The sequence below is a fragment of the Chelonoidis abingdonii genome, chromosome 19 (assembly GCF_003597395.2).
Source record: "Chelonoidis abingdonii isolate Lonesome George chromosome 19, CheloAbing_2.0, whole genome shotgun sequence".
Classification (NCBI taxonomy): Eukaryota; Metazoa; Chordata; order Testudines; family Testudinidae; genus Chelonoidis; species Chelonoidis abingdonii.
This window is the reverse complement of record NC_133787.1, coordinates 40,082,253-40,108,777: the sequence shown is the minus strand read 5'-3', so window position 1 is coordinate 40,108,777 and position 26,525 is coordinate 40,082,253. Positions and strand designations below refer to the sequence as shown.

Below are 26,525 nucleotides of genomic sequence, written 5' to 3'. Positions count from 1 at the left end.
TATGGCCTTAGACAACCAAGTGCCTCGCGCTCTTGCTCCCTGTTCGTATCGTATGTCTGCCATTTTCCTCTCTTCCTATCGTTGAGTGGTCTTTTTCTCTCTGCCTTCTCTCCACCTTTTGGTCTCTTGACGGCGAACCTTTCGCCTGCAAGAGCTGGGAGTGCTGTATCCCAGGTCCGCTTATCCCGCCCCACCTCCTTGTGGACTCAATCTTGGTTCTTCTCGAATACTATTTGGCCCCTTCTCTTTTCGAACCCTTGGGCAATTCTGCTTCTCCCTGTACCTATTCGTTGGAAGGTGGCCGGTTCTTGTCGGCTTACTCAGCCTAGAGGTTCTGATGCTTCGGCTTTTTTTTTCTGTGTGTATGCGGTACGTCACTATACTTACGATATCCTTTTATAGATCCAATTGTACATACTCCGTTACCGTTCCTCCTGGCTCTTTTCTGTGCTCCTCTAACTGGTTGGTCTCCCACTAGTTCCCCAGGACTTTTGCCCTCCGTGTTTTACCCAAACACTCAATGGTCTCGCAGAGAGCAAGAGCTTGCCATTCACAGCGATGTTCGTCGGGACGGCATGGCGTTTTTACAATTGACGCACCCGGATCCCTTCCGTAAAGACGTCCCACTATTCGCGTTGCCGTCGCGAACGTAGATGAAGGGTCACCCTGTCTCAATCGCAAGAGGCAATATTCCTGGTGATGACTGGGCCGCATAAAACATGCGTATGGCCTTGGCTCACACTTCTCCGGGCGAGTTACCGCTCAATCCCGAAGCGCAACGTCCTCCGATGCCTTCACTCGCCCGTGGTGCTATACAATGACATATCGTGCAGCCCACCGTGGTCCAAGTGCCACTTTTTATGGCCCATACGCCTTGGGTAGCAGCAGTCCCGGGACGATTAATTGTGGCTCTTGAGCTTGTGTTCTGCATTCACAGTCTACCAACTCCGACCCCACCGCCTAGGTAAGGTGTGGGGAGATTCCACCTACTTGGAATGAATTGGCAAGCACTCCGAAGAGAAAGCACGGTTACTCACCATTGTAACTGGTTGTTCTTCGAGATAGTGTTGCTTCATCATTCTACCACACCCTCTGCCTCCTTCCCCTGGTCGGAGGTAGCCGGCAAAAGGAACTGAGGACGGCGGCCGGGTCGGCAGGGGTCTATAACGGTGCCGCAAGGTGCACACGCCAGGGGCGCCTGGCCGGACCCGCCGGGTGTTGCTAGGGGAAAATTCTTCCGACGAACGTGCACGCGGCGCGCGCACACCTACTTGGAATGAATATGAGCAACACATCTCGAAGAACAACAGTTACAAAGGTGAGTAACCGTCTTTTCTTCCTCCTGCCCCCTTTCCTGGTGCAGAGGCTGGTTACTGCAGGTAACTGTACTTTGTATCCTGGCAGCTGGGGCAAAGTGGGGCTGAGCGGCACTCCCTCTGCACCCCCAGGAAGCTGGCCCAGGCTCGCTGTGTGCTCCCTTGAATGTTTTTCTTTGCACCTCTAGGGGGAGTATGCCCACAGTTTGAGGACCACTGTCCTAAATTAAAAGAAACTAAACCCACATCCATCCAATCCAGATTAATTAAGCTATCTTTAACCTAGAGGTGCCTCCAGAGCACCTCATTAAGTTGGAGGTGGACATGGAATTTATTAAAGTTGCAAGATGTAAATGGCAAAGAATACCTAGTGTGGCGAGAGACTGGTGCCCAGATTTCTCTGGTCAGGGAAGGCATGGTCAAAAGAGAATAACATGGCATTGGGGAGATAAAAAATTCCTAGACCTGTCACTAAGATACATTTGGAGTGGGAAGGTTTAGAGAGTATCCTAAAAGTTAGGATGTTGGATTGTGTATTCCCACGGAAATGCTGGACTTTGGCTAAGGCTGTTAAAACTGTAACCCATGGTAAAGAGGAATATGGTTCTGTGATCTCAGATGGGGAATATATAAAACCATTCAGATTAACTTCTTTGGGGTAGGCAGAAGATTCTCAGGACAATAGAAAGAAAGCTGGGTGGGTGGGTGTAATTCAGTTATTCTCTATGTATCCTTCTTGACTATCCTACAAGTATAGGATTTCCGTGTCTATATCCAAGTATCTCAGTGATTGCAGCATTTCTCCTGTATTGTTTTCCTCTGAAAGGTACACTATTACTTTTATCCACTTTTTTTTGTGAATTTATGTGGGAATGTGTTGTGTTTAAGTAGTAAATCAGAACCTCTTGGAGGCTTTTCTAGCATGTCACTATCTTATATTCCACAGATGATTCCAGCTTTGCTTATATGATTCAGGAAGAGTGAGCTGGTAGGGGAATCTTGTTTTGTTTGTGGAAATGTTGTTAAAAGACTGGAACAGAATTGTGGGACGATAGCCTATGGTTGTGCAGGACAGGGAAGGTGGAAGAAGCGTCTGTATTTCTGATATACAGTGCAAGCTTGTCTTTTTGCCAGTAGTCCAGAAACCCATAAGCACACACAAATATTTTTTCCCCTGTGCCTAATTCTTCAGTCAAGTTTCTATTTGCTGCTCTGGTGCTGATGTCCACGTCTGTAGCAGTTTCATGCAGTTTCTGTGCTGATTCTCTCTCCAGGACAGCTCCCTGAGCTTCTCAGCACACTTCCTGCTAAGGGAATGTGAGGGTACTGATGGAGAGGCACTGCCACAAAATATCTTTTTATTGGTAAAGATTTAATGACTTTGCACTGCTTCATCTTTGTGAGACATCACCTGCTTATTTATCTACACACAGTTCAGTCAGCCCAGAACTATTCTTAAAATAAGAAAATAAAATAAATAAAAACAAACAAAAAAGAACCCCAACACTCTGATAGCCATCTGGCCAACATGGCTCACAGACTTCACCAGAGATCATTAAAAATGTTAAAAATACAAACCCTGCTTTTTAACACTATAAAAGCACCCAAAATATTACATACAAATTGGTCAGTTATCTAAAATCCCACACACTTTATTTTAAGTGTCACAGCCTTCAGAACACAGATATACCATGAAAATAGCTACAGGTATCAGCCAAAGACACTGTCCCATGTGCCTTGTGGGAATGATGGAGTAAGCAATCAGAAATATGTAACCCGGATGGGACTGCATCATCATCTGTATGGCTGAAGGGAGGCTGAGGAAAAAAAAAATCCCTCCTCAGAGTGACTCCTGTTGTAAGAAGCAGGAATGGGCAGCTAGTACCTTGCTGATTAACAAACACAAGACCGCAAAATTGCAAAAAAGTATCTTCAGAGGTGTTCTAGATGCCGTCTGTCCTGGCATATCTACCAAACGTAGCTACCCTGGTCTCACTCTGCTGACTCCCTGTGCTGCAGTTGCTAACTCTCTTGGTTTCCAATGTTCTTCTAGCTGTGGTGGCCGAGGTTGGAGCCAGTGCTTTGCTCCCAGTGGAAAAGGCTGTTTGGGGTTCCGCTTGCACAGGAATTGCAGAGACTGAGGAAGTGCCAGCATTCTGCTACTAGGTAAGTCTGAGGAGCCTGAATATCAGATTGTAGGCAGAAATGAGAATGCACTCAAGGCAATTTATCTTTCTGTGGAAAAATGAAATGTGCGAGCCAACTCTCTGAAACAGATTGCTGGACTTTCCACTGGCAGTATGACATGCCAAGGGGGACAGGAGACTTGCAGGACAGCTTTATACATAGATTCATTTGTGGAGTTTAAGGCCAGAAGGAACCATTATAATCTCTTAGTCTGGCCTCTTGCATAACACACGCTAGAGAATTTCACTATTTCATCTTGGGAGAGTGCCAAGCAGTACAGGAAAATATAGGTCCTTTGTGGAATAGAATAGAAGACCAGAGTTATTGTTAGACAACCGAGACAGGAAAATAGCCTTGTGCAGTGGCGGGGAGTCAAACTCTTTACCCTTGATGTGGTGCAGCCTCTCTGATCCTCCCAGTTTTCATGAACCTCATATTGGTGCTGTGCTGCACATCTGTTGACTCTCTCCCCCAAACACCACTACTCCCTCCTCTTCAGGGTACTGCAGCTTTCCTGACTTACAGCAGTAGATGGGCAGAAGTGGAGACTCATATGTTTGACACTTCTAGCTGATGGCCCTTGAAGGCAATAACTGGATGTTCCCATTCTGATAATCATACTAGTCTTAAAAGCTAAAATAATAGATTTTTTGAGTTAGGAAGTTTGTGACTGAACCATCCCCAGACGTGACCTTTGGTCAGATGGGATTGTGACCATACCCTAACCTTGGGCACATGTTTTGGAGAACTGCCTATATGTAGGAACAAAAGTTGGCGGGGGGGGGAGGGGGCGGGGGAAGAGGTCTCCCAGGCAGAAAGACTTTGTCTCTTGATCCCTTACTCTATTGTGGCCTTGAGTAGAGGCCATAATTTCTCTCCTCACTCTCACCCATGGGTATCCCTCTCCTGAATGTCAAGTATCAGAGGGGTAGCCGTGTTAGTCTGGATCTGTGAAAGCAGCAGAGAATCCTGTGGCACCTTATAGACTAACAGAGGTTTTGGAGCGTGAGCTTTCGTGGGTGAATACCACTTGTCAGACGCAGGTAGTGAAATTTCCAGGGGCAGGTATATTATTGATCTAGCAAGCAAGCTAGAGATACGAGGTTAGTTCTGTCAGGGGAGGGTGAGGCCCTGTTCTAGCAGTAGAGGTGTTGAAAACCAAGGGAGGAGAACTGGTTCTGTAATTGGCAAGCCATTCACAAGTCTTTGTTTTAGTCAAGCTGATGGTGTCAAATTTGCAAATGACTGAAAGCTCAGCAGTTTCTTCGAAGTCTGGTCCTGAGATTTTTTGCATGCAAGGATGCCAGCCTTAAGGTCTGCTTAAGTGTGGCCAGGGAGGGTTGAAGTGCTCTCCTACAGGTTTTTGTATATTGTCCATTCCTGATATATTGTTTGTGTCCATTTATCCCTTTTCCGTATGTGACTGTCCATTTGGCCGGTGTACATAGCAGAGGGGCATTGCTAGGCATTTGATGGCGTATATTACATTGGTGGACGTGCAGTGTGATGAACCATACACGTGAATGCTGTTGCTGTATTGGTTATGTCATGATGGTGTCGCTGGTGTATATATGTGGGCAGAGTTGGCATCGAGGTTTGTTGCATGGATTGGTTTGGAGCTGGGGTTACCTATTGGTGCGGTGTGCAGTTGCTGGTGAGAATACGTTTCAGAGGTTGGCAGGTTGTTCTGTGGGCGAGGACTGGCCTGCCACCCAAGACCTGTGAAAGTGCGGATCATTGTCCAGGATGGGTTTGAGATCCCTGTTGATGCGTTGGAGGGTTTTATGGGGGCTGTATGTGATGGCCAGTGGAGTCCTGTGGTTTCTTTCTTGGGTTTGTCTTGCAGTAGGAGGCTTCTGGGTACACGTCTGGCTTCTGTTGTATCTTTTTCCTAATTTCCTCGTGCGGGTATTGTAGTTTAGAGAATGCTTGTGGATTTTGTAGTGTTGGTCTCTGTCTGAGGGGGTTAGAGCAGATGTGGTTGTACTCAGTGCTTGGTGTAGCAATGGATCGTGTGATGTGCCCGGAGGATGGAAGCTGGAGGCATGAAGGTAGGCGATAGCGGTCGTAGGTTTTCGATATATAGATGGTGTTAATGTGACCTCGCTTATTTGCACCGTGGTGTCGAGAAGTGGACCTCCCGTGTTAGTTGGTCCAGGCTGAGGTTGATGGTGCGTGGAAGTTTGTTGTTCATGGTGGAATTTTTCTAGAGTCTATCTCCTTCCCATGGGTCCAGATGATGAAGGGCTATGTCGATGCAATGATTTATCGTTAGGTTAGAGTAGTGGGGTGTGGAGTTGGATTTCGAGAAGCTGGGTAAGCGTTTGTTCCGGTCAGCCATAAATAATTGGATTGGCAGTAGTTGTGGCCAATGCCCGGGTGGCACACCCATAGCAGTAGACCACTGATCTGGAGTTATATTATTGTCAATCAAACTATGAAATTAGTTTGTTGTGTGGTATAAAGGCACAGAGTCAAGCAGCCAGTATGTGCTTTGGTGGAGCATTCGAGTCAGGGAGGTACTAGTTCCTAACGGTTGTATTCCATTGTGTGATGGGAATGATTTGTGATAGAGCGCCTCTAATCCCATGGTGGCTAGGCGATGGTGTTTTTGGTGACCGGTTGTGTACTCAAACTTCGTTGTAGTTTCCTCATAATCAGTTGTGTCACGAGAAGGGTAGCTGTGGAAGTGTGTGGTGGCATTTAGCGGTCTGGTTATGAGTATGCTCCACAAATTAATACCAAGACATTGTTTTCTTTCTCGTGTCGTTGTGCCATATGTCCGTAAGAATGATGGGCGCGTCCAGGGTTTTCCGGGCTTATGTGGAGGATCTTGAGGTAGCTTAGATTAGTAATATACCCTTGTCGGGGCTCTTAAGAGAGCTATCTGATTTTTTCTAGGTGTTAGTCGTAGGGAGATGTCCCTGTAGGTAAGATTGGTTACCGTTTCTAGTGTATTCCTCGGCTAGTGGCGATCATAGAGGAAATGTAGGCCTGTTGTGTAAAAGCCCTTTCGTTATTTTGGGAGTTGTATGGCGTGGTCTCCTCCTTTACTGGTATTCGGATAACACTGTGTCATTTTGATGTGGACAACTGTGTCACTCTCCTATTTTTATTCTAGCCTTTTTTGTTGATAATTTTGTTCTAGTGGTGGTGTTTCTGATGTGTCTGTGGATGGTGCCTATTGTGCGGTTCTGCCGACTAGGGTTATGAGGCAAGCTGGGCGGAGGAACCATCCACTTGCAACATATATCTCTTTCGCAACTCTGCCCACATATCTTACTTTACCTCAGCGACACATCATAGTACATAACCCAGATCAAGCCACCCCCATCACTGGTTTCATTCACCCTGCAGAGTATTTTCTCATTCATTGAGTGTGGATATACGCCATTCATATGCCAGCAATGCCCCTCGTGCTCATGTTACATCGGCCAAACTGGACAGTTCACTACGGAAAAGGCATAAATGGCACAAATCAGATATCAGGATGGCAATATTACAGAAAACCTGTAGGAGAGCACTTCAACCTAGGGCCTTGAGCCAGGGCGACCAAATAAATCTAGTCAGACCTTAGGTGGCATATCATGCAGCAAAAAGAGACTTCGGAGACCAGATTCGAAGAAGAAGGACTGCTTGGCTCTTTCATGGCATATTGTGCTTATAATTTGTCTCTCTCCATTACACAGATCTGCGACCCCTAAAACAAAGTGTGATGGTTGCACTTACAGGAACCATTTCTTCCTACCCTTTTGGTCTTTCACCACCATCATAACTAGCACTAGAACGGGCCTTCACTCTCTCTCCTGACTGAACTAACCTCGTTATCTCTAGCTTGCTTGCTAGCATATATATACCTGCCCCTGGAAATTTCCACTACCTGCGTCTGATGAAGTGGGTATTCACCCACGAAAGCTCACGCTCCAAAACCTCTGTTAGTCTATAAGGTGCCACAGGATTCTCTGCTCCTCTCCTGAATGATTACATTGTTTTCATCCCCAGCTTCCTCTCTTTAGAAGCAGAATTTTCTCTCTCTGATATACCCTGGATTTCTGCGGCCTTTCTGCACTTCACTTGTCAACAGCAAGCAGCACATGGAAGAATGAGAGAAGTGCTGAAGAGAGTGGGGTCTGACACAGAGCAGGCAAGACTAGACATCTTTAACTCTTTGCGGTTCTCTATTTGCAATTGTTCTTAAACCATTAGTAAATATAAACTTGATTTTATTTATTTGTATCTATTTTATTTTTTGTAACACTAAGAGAAATAACTGCCCAGTGCTATTGTCTTGTCCCCTGTAAACCTTGTTGTTAAATCTGGTTTCTGGGAGGGATGTGGCACTCAGTTCCTTCCTCTTTTCCCCCCACCCCGATGGGTAAAGTTGGGTCTGATTTGTATAAATTAGTATGTTGGAGTTTTCTGATAAGTGAAAAGAAGAGAGAAAACTGTTGCCCACACACTCCAAAACCAAAAGTCAGGGGAGAGTACTGAGACAACAGCTGGGACCAGTGGGGCTGCAAGTTTCCTGCCTGTGTAAGGCAGCATTGGTGAATTCTGAAAGGAATTCCAGCTTGGCCTGCTCAGCTCGTAGGTTGATGGTTGAGAAGCGTATACAGGACATGAATAAGGGCACTCAGCAACGCCGAGAGGAGAAATTTTCCCATGGGTGGCTGCCATTTTGCCCAATTTACTTGGTGTCCTTGGTGCACAAGGATTCACTTTCCATGAGGACAGGAAAAAGAAATAGCTGCACAATCAGAGCAGTTTAGTATTTTTTTCAGGGGAAAAGAGTTGCCGTTGCCCCAATTTTTTTTTTTTTTAAATTACGGTGTGTTCTCTCAATGCAGTGAAGTTCTTGGAGAAATCTTTTTATATTGACAATTTGCATTTCAAAATATACAATAAAATTATCCCTGTACAGGTAGTAACTTACATGAGTGGGAAATAAGCAGTCCTGCTTTTTTCTGCCACTGGGTCAATGATTACTACTACTGCTATTTATGTACACTGTGGTAGCTCTCAAAGGCCCTAGTCAGGGACGAGAGCCCCGTTACGCTGGGTACTGACTGCACAAAATGAAAAGACACCACCTTTCTCAGAGTTCACATTTAAACATATGGTGAAGACAAACAGGAGGAAGGACAGGGTAACAGTGCAGGGAGTGAGGTTGGTTAAATGAATAGCAGTCAAAACAAACAAACTGTCTAGCCACTGATCTAGGGTCAAATTCTCCTCTCTTACAGCAGGATAACTGCCCTGACTTCAGTGGAGTTGCTCAGGTGTAATTGCGAGAAGAATTTTTTCCACTGTGTACAGGGTTGGCATTGTGTTGTGCAGCTAGAGAACCATACTGTCATGTGAAGCTGGAGTGTGTTGTTTGGATCAATTAGCCCTGTCTAGGAATGGAACAGTGAGGGGAGTTCCATATACCTCATTCCTATTTAGTCCTGACTTGTTAGCAAATTATTTATATTTTTCCTCATTCTGTCTCTCTGGGTCTGTTGGATTTCAGTGGAGTTAAAAAGTGCACCCTACTTTTCCCCTCCAATACCCTACTCTATAGTGTTTATAAATCCTTGGCAGCTGAACCAGCCAAAGATTTCTTGTAAGGAAGGAGGCCTGGGTTCCTATTTGAATAATGGCACAAGTGAAAATCAGGGTTGGTCTTACCCTGATCACAAAACCACCCCCCAGTTTTACCTGAATGGCAGAGCCCCAGAACAGGAATAATAGGCTTGTTGTATGGTAGGACTGAGAGTACTGCCAGAGTTGGGAGGGGTGCTTAGCATGTGCTTGCAATATGCTTTTGCTTGGGCAGTATTGTGCCTTCCACAGCTTCCTGAGTGTTGAAGATCACTTATATCTGCGGATTTGGGGAAGGCTGTCAGTTCATTTTGATCACTGACTTTCAGTGAGCCTCATTCCTGCTGTTAAGAATTTTATGTAATTAATATGAAATTTTGCCTTAAGAAATGGACTCTGGCTTCAAGACTTCCACTCACTGCTACTCCAGTTTCACCTGCTGTATCCACTCCCAGAGTGCTGAGCAGGCTTGGGGCCTTCTTGAGCCACAGTCTTCCTGGAAAAAATCCCACTGCTTGTAACAAACCCAGAAAAGCCTTGGGACATGTTTGAGGGGCTTACTTCATGAATGGAATGTACACATTTCAAGTCAATACAAATGATATAAATAATATACAGCCTTTTTCACTTGTAGCTCCTAGTGTGCCTGCTGTTCTTTTCACTCATGGATCTCATCTTCACCAGATTAGCACCAAAGGTAAATCCAAATCTGTCTCATTACACTGTATGGGTTTAAAAGGCTGGTTTGCCACCTAAAAATCCCTTAGTCCAGCACTATCAAGCTTGATGGGATCCTGCTGCTAGAGGGAGTAAGGAATGTCCCAGGCAGAGCATGATGCAAGTCCTTGCTCTCCCCTATCTTGTTCATAAGCCGAACACAGCAGCCCTCCTTTAATTATGACACCACCTTCCCCACCATGTCACTATTTAATGTGTCTTCCTGGCTGATTCAGTTTTCAGACCTTCCCATTCAGTGGACTTTATGCCTCACTCACCTACCTACTGCTTGAACTAATACAAATAATGCTGCTTAGCCTTTGTATAGCATTTTGCATTTATTATTGGTCACTTTCCATAGGGCATGAAATAGACATGGCACTTTACAGGAGATAATGTCCCAAAGAGGAAGCAGAATCCCTGTCCTGACAATCTAACAACTGAGATCAAACAGAGAGATTAGGGAGCATAGCAGCTGAATTACTTTGTGCAACAAGGTTTTGGGCATTTCTTTTTAAGGGCAGGTGTTTGGCAAAGGTTGATCTGAGAGGCTGTTCCAAGCAGAGAGGTGATGTGAAAGGAGTCTTGGAGACAAACTGGTCAGGAAAGAAGCATGAACCGTGGGAGAAGATGGGGTAGAGCTGGAGAATGCTGTCTGAATGCTAACTAATGCTCTGTGAAATAAGTGGTGACGTTCCCCCTTTGAAAGATGCTGAGGGGAAGTGACTTGCCCAAGGCTCCGTGCCGAGAACTGTTTGGAAATGCTTTGGTCATAGGCTGGTCCTTACTGTTACTTTTTCTACAGCTTTTGATAAACCGCTGGGTACAGCATGTTTTCTGCCCTGGGCCAGGGGGATCTTGCACCTCTGGCATTTGACTGTAGAGGTGGAGGAAAGCTCTCTCTGTGCCTTTAGTATTACTAATCCTGGCACTGACGCTGCACTTGATAAAGATTCACTATTACTAGGGCAGTTCTTTGTTTGAAATGTAACCACAATTCAGTAAGGGGTGTGCATGTTCTTTTCTGAAATATACAGCAAGGGACAGAGGTTCAAAAATCTTTGGAATGGAGCCTGGAGATCCTCAGATGCTTGGAAGAGCAAGGCATATCCTGGCTAGCTCTCTTTCACTCAGCAGAGAAAGGTGAGTAGAGCTATCCTCCCCAACTTGTGGGAATGCAAAATTTGGTACCAGGTGCTTTAAGGGTTCACCTTTTGGGTCTGGTGAATATATTTGTCTGAAGGAGCCTCTCCACCCTGTAAGCAGTACAGAGAAAAAAGCCCCCTTTTGGGGCATAAAGAAACTTTTCTGACTCTAGGTTTCCACGTGGTAGCACTTTGACTTCTATCAGCTGCTGTGTCGAGGGGAGCCCAGTGAAGGGTTGCTATTCACCGAATGTAACAAATTGCTGTTTGGAGTCTAAACAGTTTAAACCTTACAGTAGCTGACAATCAGTATGAATAAGCTACACAAATTTACTGTGCCACCTGCTAGAGATAGGCTTGAAAACCATCAAGCACTCCTCCACAGGAGTGACCTGATCCAAACTTCAGATTATGCACTGTCCCCAGCAGTTGCCTGGAAGGAACTATGCCCAGCATCGGGTACATCTACAGCAGTGCAGGAGAGACCCAATGATGATCTAAAACATTTTAACCTTCTCCTGTCTTTGGATATTGCAGGCCGTGGACCTTATCAAATTCTACATAGTGCAGCCTCAGACCAATACGTCAGCCTGTTACCTATTGCATTCTACAGGTAACAACAAAAAATGTTAAGGGAATTGTTTATGGGAGAAGAAAGTGGTTGGCTGCTCACATGCCCATTTCTAAGCAATTCTATACATGTTCTGTGATTGAGTCGAGCTTAGACAAATGTGGATGCAGGGAGAGAATTCCTAATGGGGATAGCGTGATAGAAAAGTTTGATTGCCGTGAGTTTGGGATGGCTGTATTACTCCAGAGCAAAGATATCCCACCCAACATGGCTGGGATGGCCACTTCAGGTGTAGCCAGTGTCTTATGGGTGAAACAAACTGGTAACTTGCAAAGCTAAGAACACTCGTAACCCTCTGAAAGCCAATGCTACTTCTCATTGATAGTCCATGAAAGCTTTCCCTGCTCCCCAGGACCTTCTTGCAATCATACTGTTTTCATCAACTCAGCAGAACTATGGTTTCCAGGTGGTGTGATTCCATCTTCTCTTGCTAGAAGTGTCCATTCACACTTCCTGGTGTTCCAAGAGGTGGGAGTAGTGTCCAGTGCTGAATACAGCAAGTCTGATGGTGAAAATGCTGGTTGCACCTTTGCCCCTAACGTGTTTAAAGATGTATGGTGAGATGCTGTTGAGGGGCTTCCTCTTGCACTGTACTCATTCTATAACTTACGTGATTCCCTCTAGCCTTACCCCCTGCTTTCACCAAAACCTATTTAACCGAGAGCAAACCTTCCTTTACGTTGCTGTTGACATGTATACCCAGCTGCTTCGACTCTACATAGAAGGGGAGAATTCTCAGAGATCAGATCATGGGGGACAAAGCCTACACAGCGTGAAGCACGTGAGTGGTGGTGATTTTCTTCTCTTACCTAACTGAAATTTACTTTGAAAGCCTCCTAGCCACAATACCATTTATTCTCTTGCCTGTACAAAGTATATTTACTTTTTGAAATGGCTGACATACCGTTGATAGTTGTACAGTACCTAACCCAGTGGGGCTCTGATATTAGTTAAGGCCTGGAGGTGCCAAAGTCACACAAATAATTGTCGGTATGGCATAAAAGAATGATCAAGTTGGAGTGCCATCATAAAATAGACATGCCCATTAACCTTGCTATTAGGACCTTTAGAGTGCACTTTAATTTTACACATGGTGAAGTTATGTACCTAATCTGTAACTAGGATAAACTAAAGTACCTAAGCCACTGGTAAAAGTCAACATTCTTTTAATAAAGATGAACGTGAGGATTTCAAGTGACTTTGCTTTCTGTCCTGAACCTGATGTCTTTTCACTAGGTGGATTCTTTAGAGGTGATAACTAAGGCTCGTCGATTTCTGCTACATTCAATTGCACAGTGCCCTAAAAAGAGCTTTATACATATACAACAGGTATGCTAAGTCTACCTCCTTTTCGCTTTTATCAAGCCACTGTAAGCGCCTGCCTAGCCTCCATTTAGTGTCAGCATGCATGCAGCCCTCAGACTTTTTTGCAAGACTAATCATGAACTAGTGCTGTCCGCAAACCATACAGCATTTAAATGCCCCTTTCATAGTACTTTTCTGTACACCTCTACCCCGATATAATGCAAATTGGGATATAATGCAGTAAAGCAGCGCTCCGGGGGAGAGGGCGGGGGCTGCGCACTCCGGAGGATCAAAGCAAGTTCGATATAACACAGTAAGATTTTTTGGCTCCCAAGGACAGCGTTATAGCGGGGTAGAGGTGTAGTACAGATCCACTGTTTGTGTGGAGTCGGCTGTTGCCTGACCCCAAACCATGCTGTCTCTTCTCTAGCTGAGGCGTGTTTGGAAAGTTTACTGTAAACAGGCAGGCTGAGCTGGTGCTGATCTTAGCTTGCTTTGAAGAAGCAGTAATGGGCCTCTAATACCAATTGCTTTCTTTCTCCTCCCAGTTACTGGATCCCTGTGAAGAGTTTGACCCAGAGTTGAAAGCTGCCCTCTTCCATTCCTCGAAGCTCACTGTAGCTGAGGATTTCTATGATGAACCTGTCCTCTTCTGAGTGATACTGGTGGAGAACTGTAGCCCAGGCAAGGGCAGCAGAGAGAGATGTGTCTAACTCTGCAGCTGCAGACAGTGTTTACTAAGTTTTTCCTGTCAATCCATTTCTTTGGATTCCACAAAAGTTATCAGCTGTTCTCCATCTTTGTAACCAGGACTACTTGATTCAAATTACTTTGTAAATAATTTATTACAAGCAAAACCTTGAAGCTCTTGTTAATAATAAAGTAGGTTAAATTTTTCACTTTAGACTTGCTTGGGGAATTGTAATTTTAAAAAAAAGCCTAGTTTAAGTCACTTCACTGTGCCATATAACTGTAGACCCATCTGAATAGGAACTACATACATACCTGCAGTTTATGCAACTACTTAACTGATGTGGTACAACTTGGTTTCTATCACCACATGGGGGAGTGTAGAACATCCAGTTCCTTTACATTTGATGGAGACTGTTTAGTACAACACTGCTGAATTTGATCTAAGCATGGAGAATCACAGCACAGTAAAAGTGTTTTGTTTTTTTTTGTTTTTTTTTTTTGAGCAAGCTGAAGCTATTTCCACTGAGGTGGGTTTTTTGTTGAGAATCTATTAAAATGTATATTAAAAATCCCCACTGCTGAATGGTTTATACAAGGCTGGATCAATACACACCTCCAGCAGCCCTTCAAGTAGGCTCCTGTTGTGCAGTCTGTTCTGGTTTTACAGCCTGGCTTTCCACAGTCCCTGAAGGATTCAACATGAGAATCTGCTCAGGCTCCAGTGGCTTGGCTTTGTCCTGAGTCTGGGTCAGAGGGTGCACCATGGACATGTGAACATTAAGGTTATGGGCCTTCTCAAAACGCTTTCCACACTGGTCACAGGCAAACTCCAGCTCAGTCTCAGCTTTGTGTTTGGTCATGTGATATTTGAGAGACGCTCGCTGCCTGCATTGGAAACCACAGATTTCACATCTGGAAAGCAAAACACAATTAGAGCAATGCTACAGTGGCCCCAGCTACAGGTGAGGATGTCAGTAATTCATCACTAGTAAGAAACTAGGGTAACACCTCACTGAACAACAAGGCTTCGACTGGAGATTGTTTTTAATACAATCTCCTGTTCCTGCACAGCAATTATCTGGGTAAATGGGGTTAGGAATATGAATAAGATTGGTGACAGCTAATACTATTTCAGCACTTCAGTGGAACATCTCTTGTGCATAGGGCAGGGAAGCTACTGGAGCAGCGCAGTACAAGAAATGCTATGCTACTGAAGGCCTCTCATTCATAGATTCCAAGGCCAGAAGGGACCACAGTGATATAACACAGGAGATAGAACTTCCCCATAACTCCTACAATATCTTTTAGAAAAACATCCACCCTTGATTTAAAAAGTAGCGGTAATGGAGAATCCACAACCCTGGGTAAACTGTTCCATGGCGAAATACCCTCACTGTAAGGAACATACACCTTATTTCCAGTCTCAAAGTCTGACAATGGCTTGAAGTTGTACCTTGCTCTGTGAGATTGGAGATTGAAGAGGCCATTACTAAATATTTGTTCCCCATGTAGATTATAATCAAGTCATCCCTTAACCTTCTCTTCGTTAAACTAAACGGACTGACTCAGAACTCAATCACTTCTAATCTGTTACTCATTTGCAGGGCTCTCCAATTTATCAATATGCTTTTTGAACTGTGGACAGCAGAACTGGGCACAGGATTCCAGCAGCACTTGCACCAGTGCCAACTAGAGGTAAAATAACCTCTCTACTTCTATTTATTTCCCTGTTTATACATCCCAGGATCACATTTAGCTCTTTTGGTCACAGTGGGCACTCATGTTCAGCTGATTATCCACTACACCCCACCGATCTTTTTCAGAGTCCCTGCTTCCCAGGACAGAGTCCCCTAGCCTGTAAGAATGGCCCACATTTGTTCCCAGATGTATATGTTTATCTATTTTAAAATGCATATTGTTTGCACCCATTTTACCAAACAATCCAGATTGCTCTGAATCAGTGACCTGTCTTCATTATTTACTAATTCCCCAGTTTTTGCATCTACTGGGAGCTGAGGCAAGGCAAATTAGAAAGCTTGAGAGTGAGCCTGCAAAGAGAGCGCACTGAGGTGGAGCTAAAAGGAGTCCTGGAAGCAGATAAGTCTAGCTAGTTTGACCAGTAAAGGGAGACTCACAGTTGGTCAGGATCATGATTAGTTGTACATTGGGTTTGTAACTAGGGAATGTCTCCCTTAGTTACATCACCTCCCTGCTGGTACGCTAAGAGGGCAGAGAAATCCCTACACTTCCTAGCATAGGCAGCAGGTCCACCAGGACCCTGTTTTCCAGACACTACAGGACTTCATCTGGCACAGCAGGCCCCAGCTTACTTGAACTTTTCTGAAGCTGACTTCAGAAAAATGTGTCTTTAAATGAATGCCTTATCCTGGCTTTCAGCAACATGACTGCTGCCTAATCCTCCTCAGCTTCCAATCTGAATTTTCTGATAAAAATGCCAACATCTTACAGTGAGACTCTTAGATGGGGCCTTTTTCTAAACAACATTTAACTATACACACCAATTCTTTGCTACTCTGACTAGTGGAAGGAAATCATACAGATTCCCCAGCACAGTTTTCAATATTCTTTAATCAAAGTGCTGTAGGGTTTAGGAAGACTGAACAAATAGGTCACGCACACTTTAAGAAGCTAGTAGGGCTTCATATTTTAAAGGAGGTCCACCTGGTGACCCTGCCTATTCATTTACTTTATTACACCACTAGGATGTGCATAAGGCCAAAGTGCACTTACTGGAGAGGCTTTGCTCCTGAATGGCGCATCTGATGGACTGAGAGGTGTTTGCGTTGTTTGAAGGTCTGCCCACATTCATCACAGATATAATTCCGTACCTCTGCAGGAAGAACAGAGCTGGTGAAGGAGTCATTGGCACTGTTGACACCTTAGCACCTCAAACATTGATACACACAAGCCCATGCTTACCAGAATCAATTTAAGCTAAACCACGAAGTTCCTTCACTAGCACCTGATGTGGGAAGTTGCTCAAATCCTCCCAAAAGAGAGCATAGCCTGGAGGCCTATCAGTACCAAACAAACAGTAGAAAGGAGGGGAAGGGGGTCTTAAGCAAATACCACACTGATAGGGCAGTTTCATACCCAACACAAGGTCTTGGCACAGTGAAGTCATCATCTTGTTCTTGCATAACACCCTCCCTTCGGTTGTGAGCAGCCACTGTCAGCAGGAAGTACCTGTATGAATGAGTTTCACATGGCGCTGTAGGTACCGATCAATCATGAACACCTTGTTGCAGCCAGGGTGGGGACAAGGCCTCTCCCGCACTTCTTCATGATGCTCCTTTATGTGTTTCTAAAAATAAGGATTGGAGACAGGAGTCTCTTTACCCTACTAGGGGTCAGAAGTTAGTTCACACTCCTAATCAATAGCTTACATAGCACAAGCCAGAAGACTCAATGGAAAAAGCCAGCAGTACACAGCACATCTAGTTCACTATGTGAAATGACTTGAGCTTGCATCCAAGCCTGCAAGTCTAGCCTTCTGTAGGATTTAATAGAACATTGTTAAACTTTCTCTCCAACATTAGGCACCAAGCAGCCCATTAGCCTGCAGCATTTCCAAAAGGGCTCTCCACCAAGGCAGTGGCGGAATCTCAGGACAGAAGGTGAAGCACAGCATGAGTTGGAAAGAGACCAGTTCCTCTTTCCACTTGGAATGGAACAAAGACCTCAGACTACACAGGTCACGCAGCTGAACTGTTCACTTTGACCCATCCCCGTCCTTCAAGAGAAGGAAAAGGAATGTCCAGATACCATTCTTAATTGTCTACTTGCATGAAAGGTGACTTGTCCCTTTAATAGCTCACAGCACTTACACTGGAAATAACAAGTCACATGTTAATTCTTAATTTACCTTCATGCCATCGGCCCCTCTGTACACAGCTGTGCACCCCTGGTAAGGACACTTGTAGATGGTAGGCAGCTCCTCCCTGAAAAGCAGAGAATTACTCCAGTGAGATTGTGCTAATCTCAGAGGGTCTCACACCTCCTTGCTCAGTTCACTTACCTTTCACATTTGATTTTTTTTTTCCAGCCTGGCTTGGGTCCTGGCTTCTTTCTTATTTTGGGCTCTTCAGCCTTCTTCGCTTCTTTATTTTCACTCTTTTTGTTGGACCCCCTAAGGCAAGGAACAACAATGTAAAGAGATGAATATGAGTGTGTGATATTTAATTCAAGTCTAATTTCACCTGAAATGGCCCAGCTAGCTCAGCTGTTTAACCTGAGAGTAGCACAGCAAAGGGCTGGAGACTCACAGGTGGAGGAGGAATGTAGCCCCTGATAGATCACATTCACCTGTTCAGTGAACCATTCTACTGAGGCACTGTAAATCACATCTCTAGGTGCCAACAGGTTAGGAAGGGAGTGAGGGAGATGCGGAGAGCTTGAGTTCTGGGTTATGTGAGAGCAACAACAAAAAAATAAAAACAAAAACCACCTTCCCTGGATTGGCCTCCTCCATCCCAAAGAAACCAAAGAAGTGGGTCAGGGGACACTGATGCTAATGCCTGGGCTATACCTATTCTGTGGATAAAGAACCAAGTTGTGTTCAAAAAGGAAAGTAAAAAAAGCCCCTTACTTCTTTTCTGGATAAGGCTCAAAGGAGTCATCTGAAGATTGCACAGTTCTCTTATCATTCTCATCTTCACTCAGGAAGTCTCTGAGAAAGAGAAGAAACTTTTTATAATACATGGTTTGGATGAAACCTCAGCACTAACACTCCAATTTGCAGGTTACTTTAGCAGTCGTCAATATTTGTGTTTTAATCTCCTGCACAAAGTCTCTTCCCACATCATCTCTTAAAGCAAGAAAAAAAAACACACCCCAAGGAACACTTGAAACTGCAAAATCTACTGCTTTGGAGATTACAGCCCAGCAAGAATAAGCTGAGTATTGTAATGAGAAAAAAGTCTGGCAATGCAGTTAAGAGATTTACTGGAAGTTGTTAGAGTGGAATTGTCACAACCAACCTCTGCAATAGAACAGGCAATTCTGCAGAGCAAGAACGTAATACAGTTGTTCTGACAGTTACTCTGCAGCTCATTCCACATTTTCCTAACAGCAGCCAACAGGCTTGGGCTTTTTATCCCAGCTATAGAAACAAACAATTCTGGGGTCAAGAAGGAGACACCACAACATTCTGGTATCTTCCAGGTAACATTTTTCAGGCTCTCAGTGACATTTTTGAATTACACTTTGACCCAGAACTACTATGCTATATGGTCGCTCATTTAGGAGTTTCACTTTAGACACCCTCTTGGGAATCTTGGCCTAATTTTCTTCCACTGTTATGAGGGGTTATGATGATCTCAAAAACTGACAGACCCTAAGTGTCATTTACTGCCACTCAGCAAGTTCCCATCAAACACACTCCTTGTGTAAGTAAAGACAAGATTTTGCTAAGTGCAGTCTGATATGACAACCAAGATGGATTCTCCTTTAGATATCCACACCAATGGCTATTCTGGAATCCAGACTCTCAGCAGCTGGAAATGCGAATGAATTATGAGATAGAATAGAAGCTATATGGGCCTGCAGGGATGGCAACCATCTCATCAGACCCAGCACAGGGCTGGGCAATACCAAACCGGGTTCTTGAAAGACACAGGGCAGCTCTGCTGGGAAACTTTTTCAGAAGCTGCTAAAAGATCTATCAGGGATTCCAAATGCCATTTAAACAAAAACAGGACACAATTAGGAAAAACGAATCCGGGATATCAGCTCAGTGAACTTTTATCAAGCTCAGTACAAAGAAACCAGTCTCTGTCAGATGCTGGGTGCAAGGGAGGGAAGGGGTTTCACATGACCAGGTCACACTGGAGAATGAGATTCCCCTCGGCTGATCATTTTCATGCTTGCAAAGTACATTTAGGCTATTTTAAACCCACTCTTCTCTCACCCCTCAGAAAGGTCACTGAACTCGTCTTTTACCCGCTCATCCGACGTTGAAGACAGAACCTGCTTCCCACTCAACTGTCCTAGAAAATAAAGGAGAACACTGCGTATTACAAACAAAAAGCAGCTAAAAGAAGCCAGCAAACGTTGGAGAATTCACTCTCAGCAGCTGGCTGCATACGCTCTCTGAGGATGGGTTAACTACATGTCTGACTGCAGGACTTCACAAGACCTGCAGCCTTCATCTCCTATACTCCAGGAACTGTTGCCCCAATGCTCATGTAAACACTCTTGATTCTGACCCATACCAGTTTCTGATTTGTAGTTGTAATATATCTGAGACTAAGCAGCTTTCAATTACGTTTTCTCTCGTTAGCCCCAGGAAGTCTCACTCACGCCTTTTTCAGATGCATGATCCAGAAAACAAGGTAGAATCACCCAAGCCCACCTGTTTAAAGTCAGGAGATAATCCCCAGTGATGTCACACATCACCTTGAGAAGAGACAAGAGATGAACGTGCCAAATTAAGCCTACAGGGTGAATGGAAGCAGCTCTCTAAGTACTTACTGGTCAACTGTTGGGATCATGCTGGAAAGTTTCCCGTGAATGTCAGGGCAGTGACCAGGCTCTTCCTGGTTCCTCACACACCTGCTGTGGTGCTGGAGAGGGAGGAGGCAAGGCCATCCACCCAGCAGCTCAGGGACACACCTTGTATTTATTAACAATTAGGGAAACTCTGGTAGCGCAGCACAGGAGTGAAGAGCTAACAACTGCACTGTATTGTCCAGCCCCGTGCACAAACGTTTCTCTCTCAAATGTCAGCACACACCACATGGAACAGCCTGGGAAACACATCCAGTGAGCTCCCAGAGCGAAGAGGAGCAGTCCAGTCCCCCCCTGCCATGGCCCATTTCGCTCACTCGGCACTTTTCATCTTGAATCTCCACTGGGGCGGAAGCAGGTCTCATCCCCGTCAACAGATGGGGAAACTTGGGCACAAAGAGGCAAAGTGACTTGCTCAAGGCCACAGAGCAAGTCCATGGCCAAGCCACGATTTGAATCCACATGCTTCTGGGCCCCAGCCCTGTGCTCAGAGCCCAGCTTCTGTGGTTAATTTTTAAATATGCTTCCTTTCTGCAAAGCTCGGTTTCTAACATCAACCTCGACTGAGTTTTAGGTGCTTTTGATTGTGGTCTATGCCATCCTGAAGGACCAGTCATCCCGGAGGTGACAGCACAGTCAGAAAGTTCTGCATGGACCCAGGCCTGGAGTCTGGGGAAAAGGGCCTTCACCTGTTCCCATACAGCTGGAGGTCACTTTTTAGGCAAAACTCTTACCTGGGGCACTGCTCAGTGGAGAGGCTGAGTGGGGCAGACTTTTCTCCTGTAAAAAGACTGGACTGTCCTCTTGTAAATGAGATGAATTCCTGCTCTGTGGCAACTGATTCTCAGCGCCTAGTGGCTCCGATGTGGTCCCTTTGTTTACTGGCTGCTTGCAAGTGCCTGTCCTTGCTGGAGTAAGCTGGGGCCTGGGAGCAGAGGCAGCCCCCGCATTGTCTGCACTTGCCCCGTTGTCAGTCAAACGCTGTGCTGTGCTCTTGTTCCATTCCCATGTAACGGACAAGGCATTATCGACTAGCACCGTGCTGCAATCAGAATCTGTATCCATAACATAGTCATGCCCATTTCCACAGCCCCACACGGCTCGAATTATCCCACAGTACTCGGAAGATAACACACTCTGCAGGCTTGGCACAGACTGGCAGTTCCCTGCATGGTTGTGGGTCCACATAACCAAATTATGCAGGCACTGGGGGCTGGATGTGATCAGATCTACTGTTCAAATGGGAAAGAAGAGCATGCAAGCAGTTAGTCACTTCAGCAGTACCAGGCTGTTGAACGGTGCTTATCCCCACTTACGTAGCATGGAGATGGGTTGTTTTGCTATCTATCTGGCTCTGTATACCATGCCCAACAGCTAAGCTGAACCATTTAAAAACACCTGAAACGTATGGCTATAAAACATCCAGAGTTGATGGAGGAACTCAGGCAGGCAGATGACCCAAAAGTACTTTTTAAAAGAACGCATCTACTGGAATTTTTTAACGGACTGGTTTTAAAAAATAACCTGATAAATTGGGACAACTACAAAGCTGTTTTCTGCTGCTCCGCTGGGTTTGAGGGACTTTTGGGCAGGCCCAAGACCGTGACCAGATATACTCAGTCCCAGCTCTTTTCCTCTTTGTGTGCCCTGCTGCCTCTTCAGCTGATGCCACTACTGGAAAACCCCCTTGTGTGGAACCTGCTAGGAGAGCAAACAGGAGAGATCCCAGAGCAGGGCAGAAGTCTGATGTCCTCGTCTAGTGAATGACACAGGACCATGAAGCAGTGACACTGACTAGACACACACAACTGTCAAATGCACTAAAGGAACAAACTGAAGGGAACTTCTTTAAATGACCAGATTTCAAGTTAGTGGCGTCTCATCTGAGCGTTCAGTAGAAAACCTCAAACCCTTTGACAGTGTTGCAGAACAAACAAAAAATAGTTCCAAATAACTCTGTACTGCACTTACCCAAACAGGGGGCTTCTGCATCTGGCGGTGGCTGCACACCACTGTTCCTACACACAAAACAAAGCAGAGCGTGAAGAATCTCTTCCAGGAAGACAGAAAACCAGGAACACAGTAGCAGCTAAAGCCAGGGCAGTAACAAAACTAATGCATCTAAATGTGGCAGTAGCAGATAAGAGCACATGCTATCTACAAAGAAAACAGATTCAGCCATTAGCTGTTTACAGCTGCTAAAAATACATCCTGTCCTGGGAGTTCAGTGCCCAGAAATTCCACAAGTAAACTAACGTTCATTTTTCAAGTCAAATTTTTGTATATTTGTACAAGAATAAAAAAAACTCAACACATACTTTCCTTTTGACTTTATACGGCCTGCGGGAGATGCATTCACCCTCTGAATAAACGTCTTGAGGATGCTGCGACATTTGTAAAACTGGGCATGGCATTTCTTGCAGACGTATTGCGGGAGAGCAGGATCCTGTCGGACTGCTACTCTGACCAGTCGCTGGAAATCTGTGAAGAACACTTGATCCACACGTCGTTGCTTCTCTGAGTTCTCTCCCGTTACAGGAACCTTCCCAAAAGCATTCCGCAAGCTCCGGGAGGAAAACTTCCCATGGCAGAGTCGGCAATATCCTGTACTCAGGGCTCTACCAATTCCTAAGTTAGAAGGAAGGATGAAAATAAGTCAGTTCTTACAAATACACAGGGACTGTTGTGTGTTTGTACGGCACCTAACACAACGGGCCAGACATGGTTGTGGCCCTTACGAGTTACCACAGTACAAATTTTACACAATGACTTCACTCTAAGGCAGTGCATTGCCTTAAAAGAGTCTTGGTGCAGAGCACCCAGGGCCCTCCTTCACTCCAGCCCAAGATCAAGGTGATCATGCGGGAGGCAAGCCTGAGGAGTTAAAGAAACAGCTGCCTTTGAGAAGGCAGCAACCGTTGCTGTGTAAACCTGTGCTCAGGACAAGAAAGGGCACCAGTGAAATCGGATTAAGCAGCATGAGGGGACACAAACCTCACCCCACAAGGGATTACTTCAAAGTAACACATCCCGCCCGCCCAAGGACTGAGCAGCCTGCCAGCCCAGCACCAGGCCAGAGGGTGGCTCTCTGACCCTCCCATGGCAGCCCACTGCACTCCTGCTGAACTACCCTGTACAGAGGATTTCAGTTCTGCCCTTACACAAAGTGACAGTTACTACCTGACAGCTGCAGTGACAAATCTCTCCCCAAAACTGACCCCTCTAAGGGCTGGGTGACTACAGCACCACTGTATGCGCTTATACCCCAGCTGAATACAGACCACAGACTGACCCCTGTCCAAGCGAGGGAACACAGAAGAGATTTCTATCCACTGACCCTAAGGCACTGGCCTCTGAGAAGCCAGTGCACCATTTCAAATCATACAGCTTCACAATGTGCGGCACCCAGCGTGCAGAGAAACCAAGCACTCAATCAGGGCCTAGCCACCTTGGGTTAAAATTTATAGCTGTGCTTAGCCCATGTGACATGTCAACAATGTCAGTGTCCAGAACAGTATTAACAGTATTTGTGGAAAACTGGGTTCATGTCAATGCAACAGCGATGTCATCTAGCCAGAACCACAGGCTCCATCAGGACAGCTCATGAACCTTCCCCAACTGGTCAGCCTTAACCCTGGCCTCCCTGCACTATGGCTTCTCCTGCCCCTGAAGCCCCCACCATGCTCATCTGAGTGCACAGTCGTTTCACAGGCTCTGGGGTTTTGCACCCCGGAGGGCAGTATGTACCAATGAACACTAGAACGGTGGTATGTGGGAGCTGCAATCCCTTCTGATACCAGGGAATCCAAGCAGTAACCTAGGCCATTCCCCCTCACCCATGTCCGCACTGAAGAGCTGACTGCCTGGACCTGCACAATCCTCTGCAGATGAGGAGTGGCACGTGGCAGTAAAAGCCCTCCCTGCTCAATTAGCAGTTTCTTTAAAGGCACGAGAAAGCTCAGACACACTGATGGCTTTTGGGCTTTGATAGGGTTTATCACTAGTTATATTACAAATGTTGCAACTTGAATTCATGTGTAACTGTCTTAACTTTGAAAAAAATGTTTCCTTTCAAACAATGTAGCTGTTTCAAGTACAACTCTCAATGCGCAAAAATATATACAAGTTAATACAGAATCCGTGCATTCTCAAAAGCCAATGGTCTGGTATCCGGTACTCTGGTACTTCAGAACAACCCTCCCTCTCTTCCACAAGCTTAGCATAGTGCACTGTCAAGGAGAGATTGTACTTCCTGACTGTAGCGCTGACCAGCTCCTGCCTGGAAGCATGGCAAGGATAACGCTTGTAAGGTGTATCCTCACTCAGGTAGCTGCCAGCAGAAACCTTTCATGGCTATCGTATAATGCGTGGGGGGCATCTTTAAATGCTGAAAGGTTTAGACCATCTGTGCCCCAACATGCTCATTTTATTCTGTCACACAAATAAAGAGCCTGCAGGAACTTAAGGCTACACCATTTCATTTGAAGAGACAACTTCCTAATTTTTCAGCGGATTTTGAATCCCACAATCTGGAACATTCATAGATGATTTCCCCATTTTTCTCTCTTCTTTCACTAGGGCGTGTCACCTTGCCAGCGGATAAACACCTCCAAACACCTTCTCAGACGGGCATGCTGGGTGCCTGTGTCAGACACAGAGCTGCTCCCAGCAGCCCCCCAGACAGTAAGATGACCTTCCATTCAACAAAACAGGCTCTGGGACACCCCCCATACAAGTTAAATCTTGGGAGGAGAAGTGACAGATGACGGGCTTCCTACCACTTTCTGTGTTTGTTTGGGGCTGGATTTATAGCCACTCACAGCTCCTCCCCCTCCCCCCTGCTCGCAGAAACCGCATTTCCTGCGCTGCAGAAGGTTGGCCCAGCTGCCCCGGACTCTGGCAAGGCCCCAGGAGCGGCTCTGCTGCTCCCCCAGCCAGAGAGCTCCTTTCCGGGGGATCCCAGGCCCTGCCCACTCTACTCCCGGGCGGAGGCCAGCTGGCCCTAGCCCCGGCAGCCCGGGACCCCCGCCGTGACTCCGGGGCCGGCAGCCACTCCTGCCCCACGGCTCCCCTCGCCCCCGGGCCAAAGGCCCCGACAGACCAGGCCCGGGGGGGCCGGCGGGGCGGGGCGGGGCGGGGGCGGAGGACGGGGCTGGGGCGCTTGGTTTGGCTCGCCGAGGGGCCAGAGGGCCACTCGCGGGGGGAGCCCGGCCGGACACCGGCCCGTGGCAGGGAGCGAGAGGCCCCAGGGCTTCAGGCCGGCCGGGCTCGGTTTGGCAGGGGAGGCCGGCCTGGCCTGGCCGCCCGGCCCGGTTCCGCGGTCACGGTCCCTGCCCCCGCCGACACCCACTCTGCCTCTCGCGCGTCCTCCGGCTCGGGCCGCGCGGCCCCGCGCGCCTCCCCGCGCAGCGCGGCCCCGCGCCCGCTCCCGCGCGGGCCCGGCCTGCGCCCGCCGGCGGGGACAGGAAACCGGCCGGCGATCCCGCTTCATCGCCGCCGCCCAGGGCCCGCTTGCGGCGCTCCCGTCTCGCGCTGGGGTTGGCCGGGGGCGCGCGCGGGGCCACAGCGCCCCCTTGGCGGCCCGGAAGGACGAGACGCAGCCGAACCCCCCCGTCGCTCCCAGCGGGCTCCGCCTCAGCCATCCACGCGTGTCACGGTCGCCGGCGCCCCCACCCATCCGTGCCGCCAGCGGCGAGGGGTTGCATTGGAGGATTTCTGCAGCCCGAGGGCTAGAGATTTTGGCCAATGAGAACGTGGATTCTGCGGAATTGAGGTGCACGCTAGCCCCACGCAGGCTTATTGCCACCCCTGGGCCAGCGGTGAACTGGACTTATTGCTATACGGGACGCCCACGGACTGGTTGCCTGGGCTGCGGCTCGGGCCCTTTCTTCACTCCCAAACTAATCTAGACCCCCTCACATCCTTCCCTCACCCGGGCGTCTCTGCGTGATGGGGTGTTCCCGCGAGCCCTCTCCCCTGTACAGCCCTTCTTCCGGGGTATGCTGCGCCCGGGCCACGCCTCCTCCAGGCTGAAAGTGGCCAGCTTTACCCACCGTTCCAGCACAGGCAGTGGCCGACCCACTGACCGGCCCGCCGGGTCTGTCCACGCCCTGAGCAGGACCAGTTATTCCTGAGTGACTCGCTTTGCTGCTGAAGGTGCCAAACGCATCTCTTGCAAGAACCAAAGAGGCGGCTGGATTAACACTATTTTTTCGGATGGTCTTCAATAACAAAAGGCATTATGGGCTGTGTGTAGCATACGGGACTGCTGGAGATCCGGTCTTCTCGATCCGGCTGCGCGACTCTGTGATTTTTGGGGAGTCACCTTCACGAGATCGTGCCTCAGTTTCTCCTCTATGCAGGGATGGCTTAGTATAGGTCACTCCCTATGGGGGCCGGAGGAGGACTGCACCGGGATAG

At 46.9% G+C, this 26,525-nt stretch overlaps 2 protein-coding genes and 1 long non-coding RNA gene across 3 annotated transcripts in view; 1 reads left to right on the top strand and 2 right to left on the bottom strand.

The window, feature by feature from the left end:
* Positions 1 to 2,142, bottom strand: part of LOC142047941 (uncharacterized) — a 9,081-nt gene extending 6,939 nt beyond the window's left edge. Inside the window, exon 1 of the long non-coding RNA XR_012657269.1 lies at positions 1,328 to 2,142. This is a non-coding gene — a long non-coding RNA (uncharacterized LOC142047941). The remainder of the gene's footprint in view (positions 1 to 1,327) is intronic.
* FANCA (FA complementation group A) overlaps positions 1 to 13,788 on the top strand; it is a 92,851-nt gene extending 79,063 nt beyond the window's left edge. Inside the window, 8 exon segments of the mRNA XM_075073850.1 lie at positions 3,370 to 3,482; positions 7,506 to 7,647; positions 9,721 to 9,783; positions 10,841 to 10,946; positions 11,486 to 11,561; positions 12,204 to 12,360; positions 12,816 to 12,908; positions 13,433 to 13,788. Of these exon segments, the coding sequence (XP_074929951.1) occupies positions 3,370 to 3,482; positions 7,506 to 7,647; positions 9,721 to 9,783; positions 10,841 to 10,946; positions 11,486 to 11,561; positions 12,204 to 12,360; positions 12,816 to 12,908; positions 13,433 to 13,540 (858 nt within the window). The 3' untranslated portion in view covers positions 13,541 to 13,788.
* On the bottom strand, positions 10,123 to 25,747 carry ZNF276 (zinc finger protein 276). Its single transcript, XM_075073849.1, has 11 exons — positions 25,456 to 25,747; positions 22,424 to 22,757; positions 22,077 to 22,123; positions 20,840 to 21,334; positions 19,507 to 19,585; positions 18,187 to 18,267; positions 17,617 to 17,727; positions 17,464 to 17,539; positions 16,785 to 16,902; positions 16,329 to 16,428; positions 10,123 to 14,489 (listed from the first exon to the last, which is right to left on the bottom strand). Exons 1-11 carry the CDS (start codon positions 25,745 to 25,747, stop codon positions 14,204 to 14,206), a joined length of 2,019 nt encoding a protein of 672 aa, XP_074929950.1. The 3' UTR covers positions 10,123 to 14,203.
* Between the last annotated feature and the right edge of the window lie 778 nt (positions 25,748 to 26,525).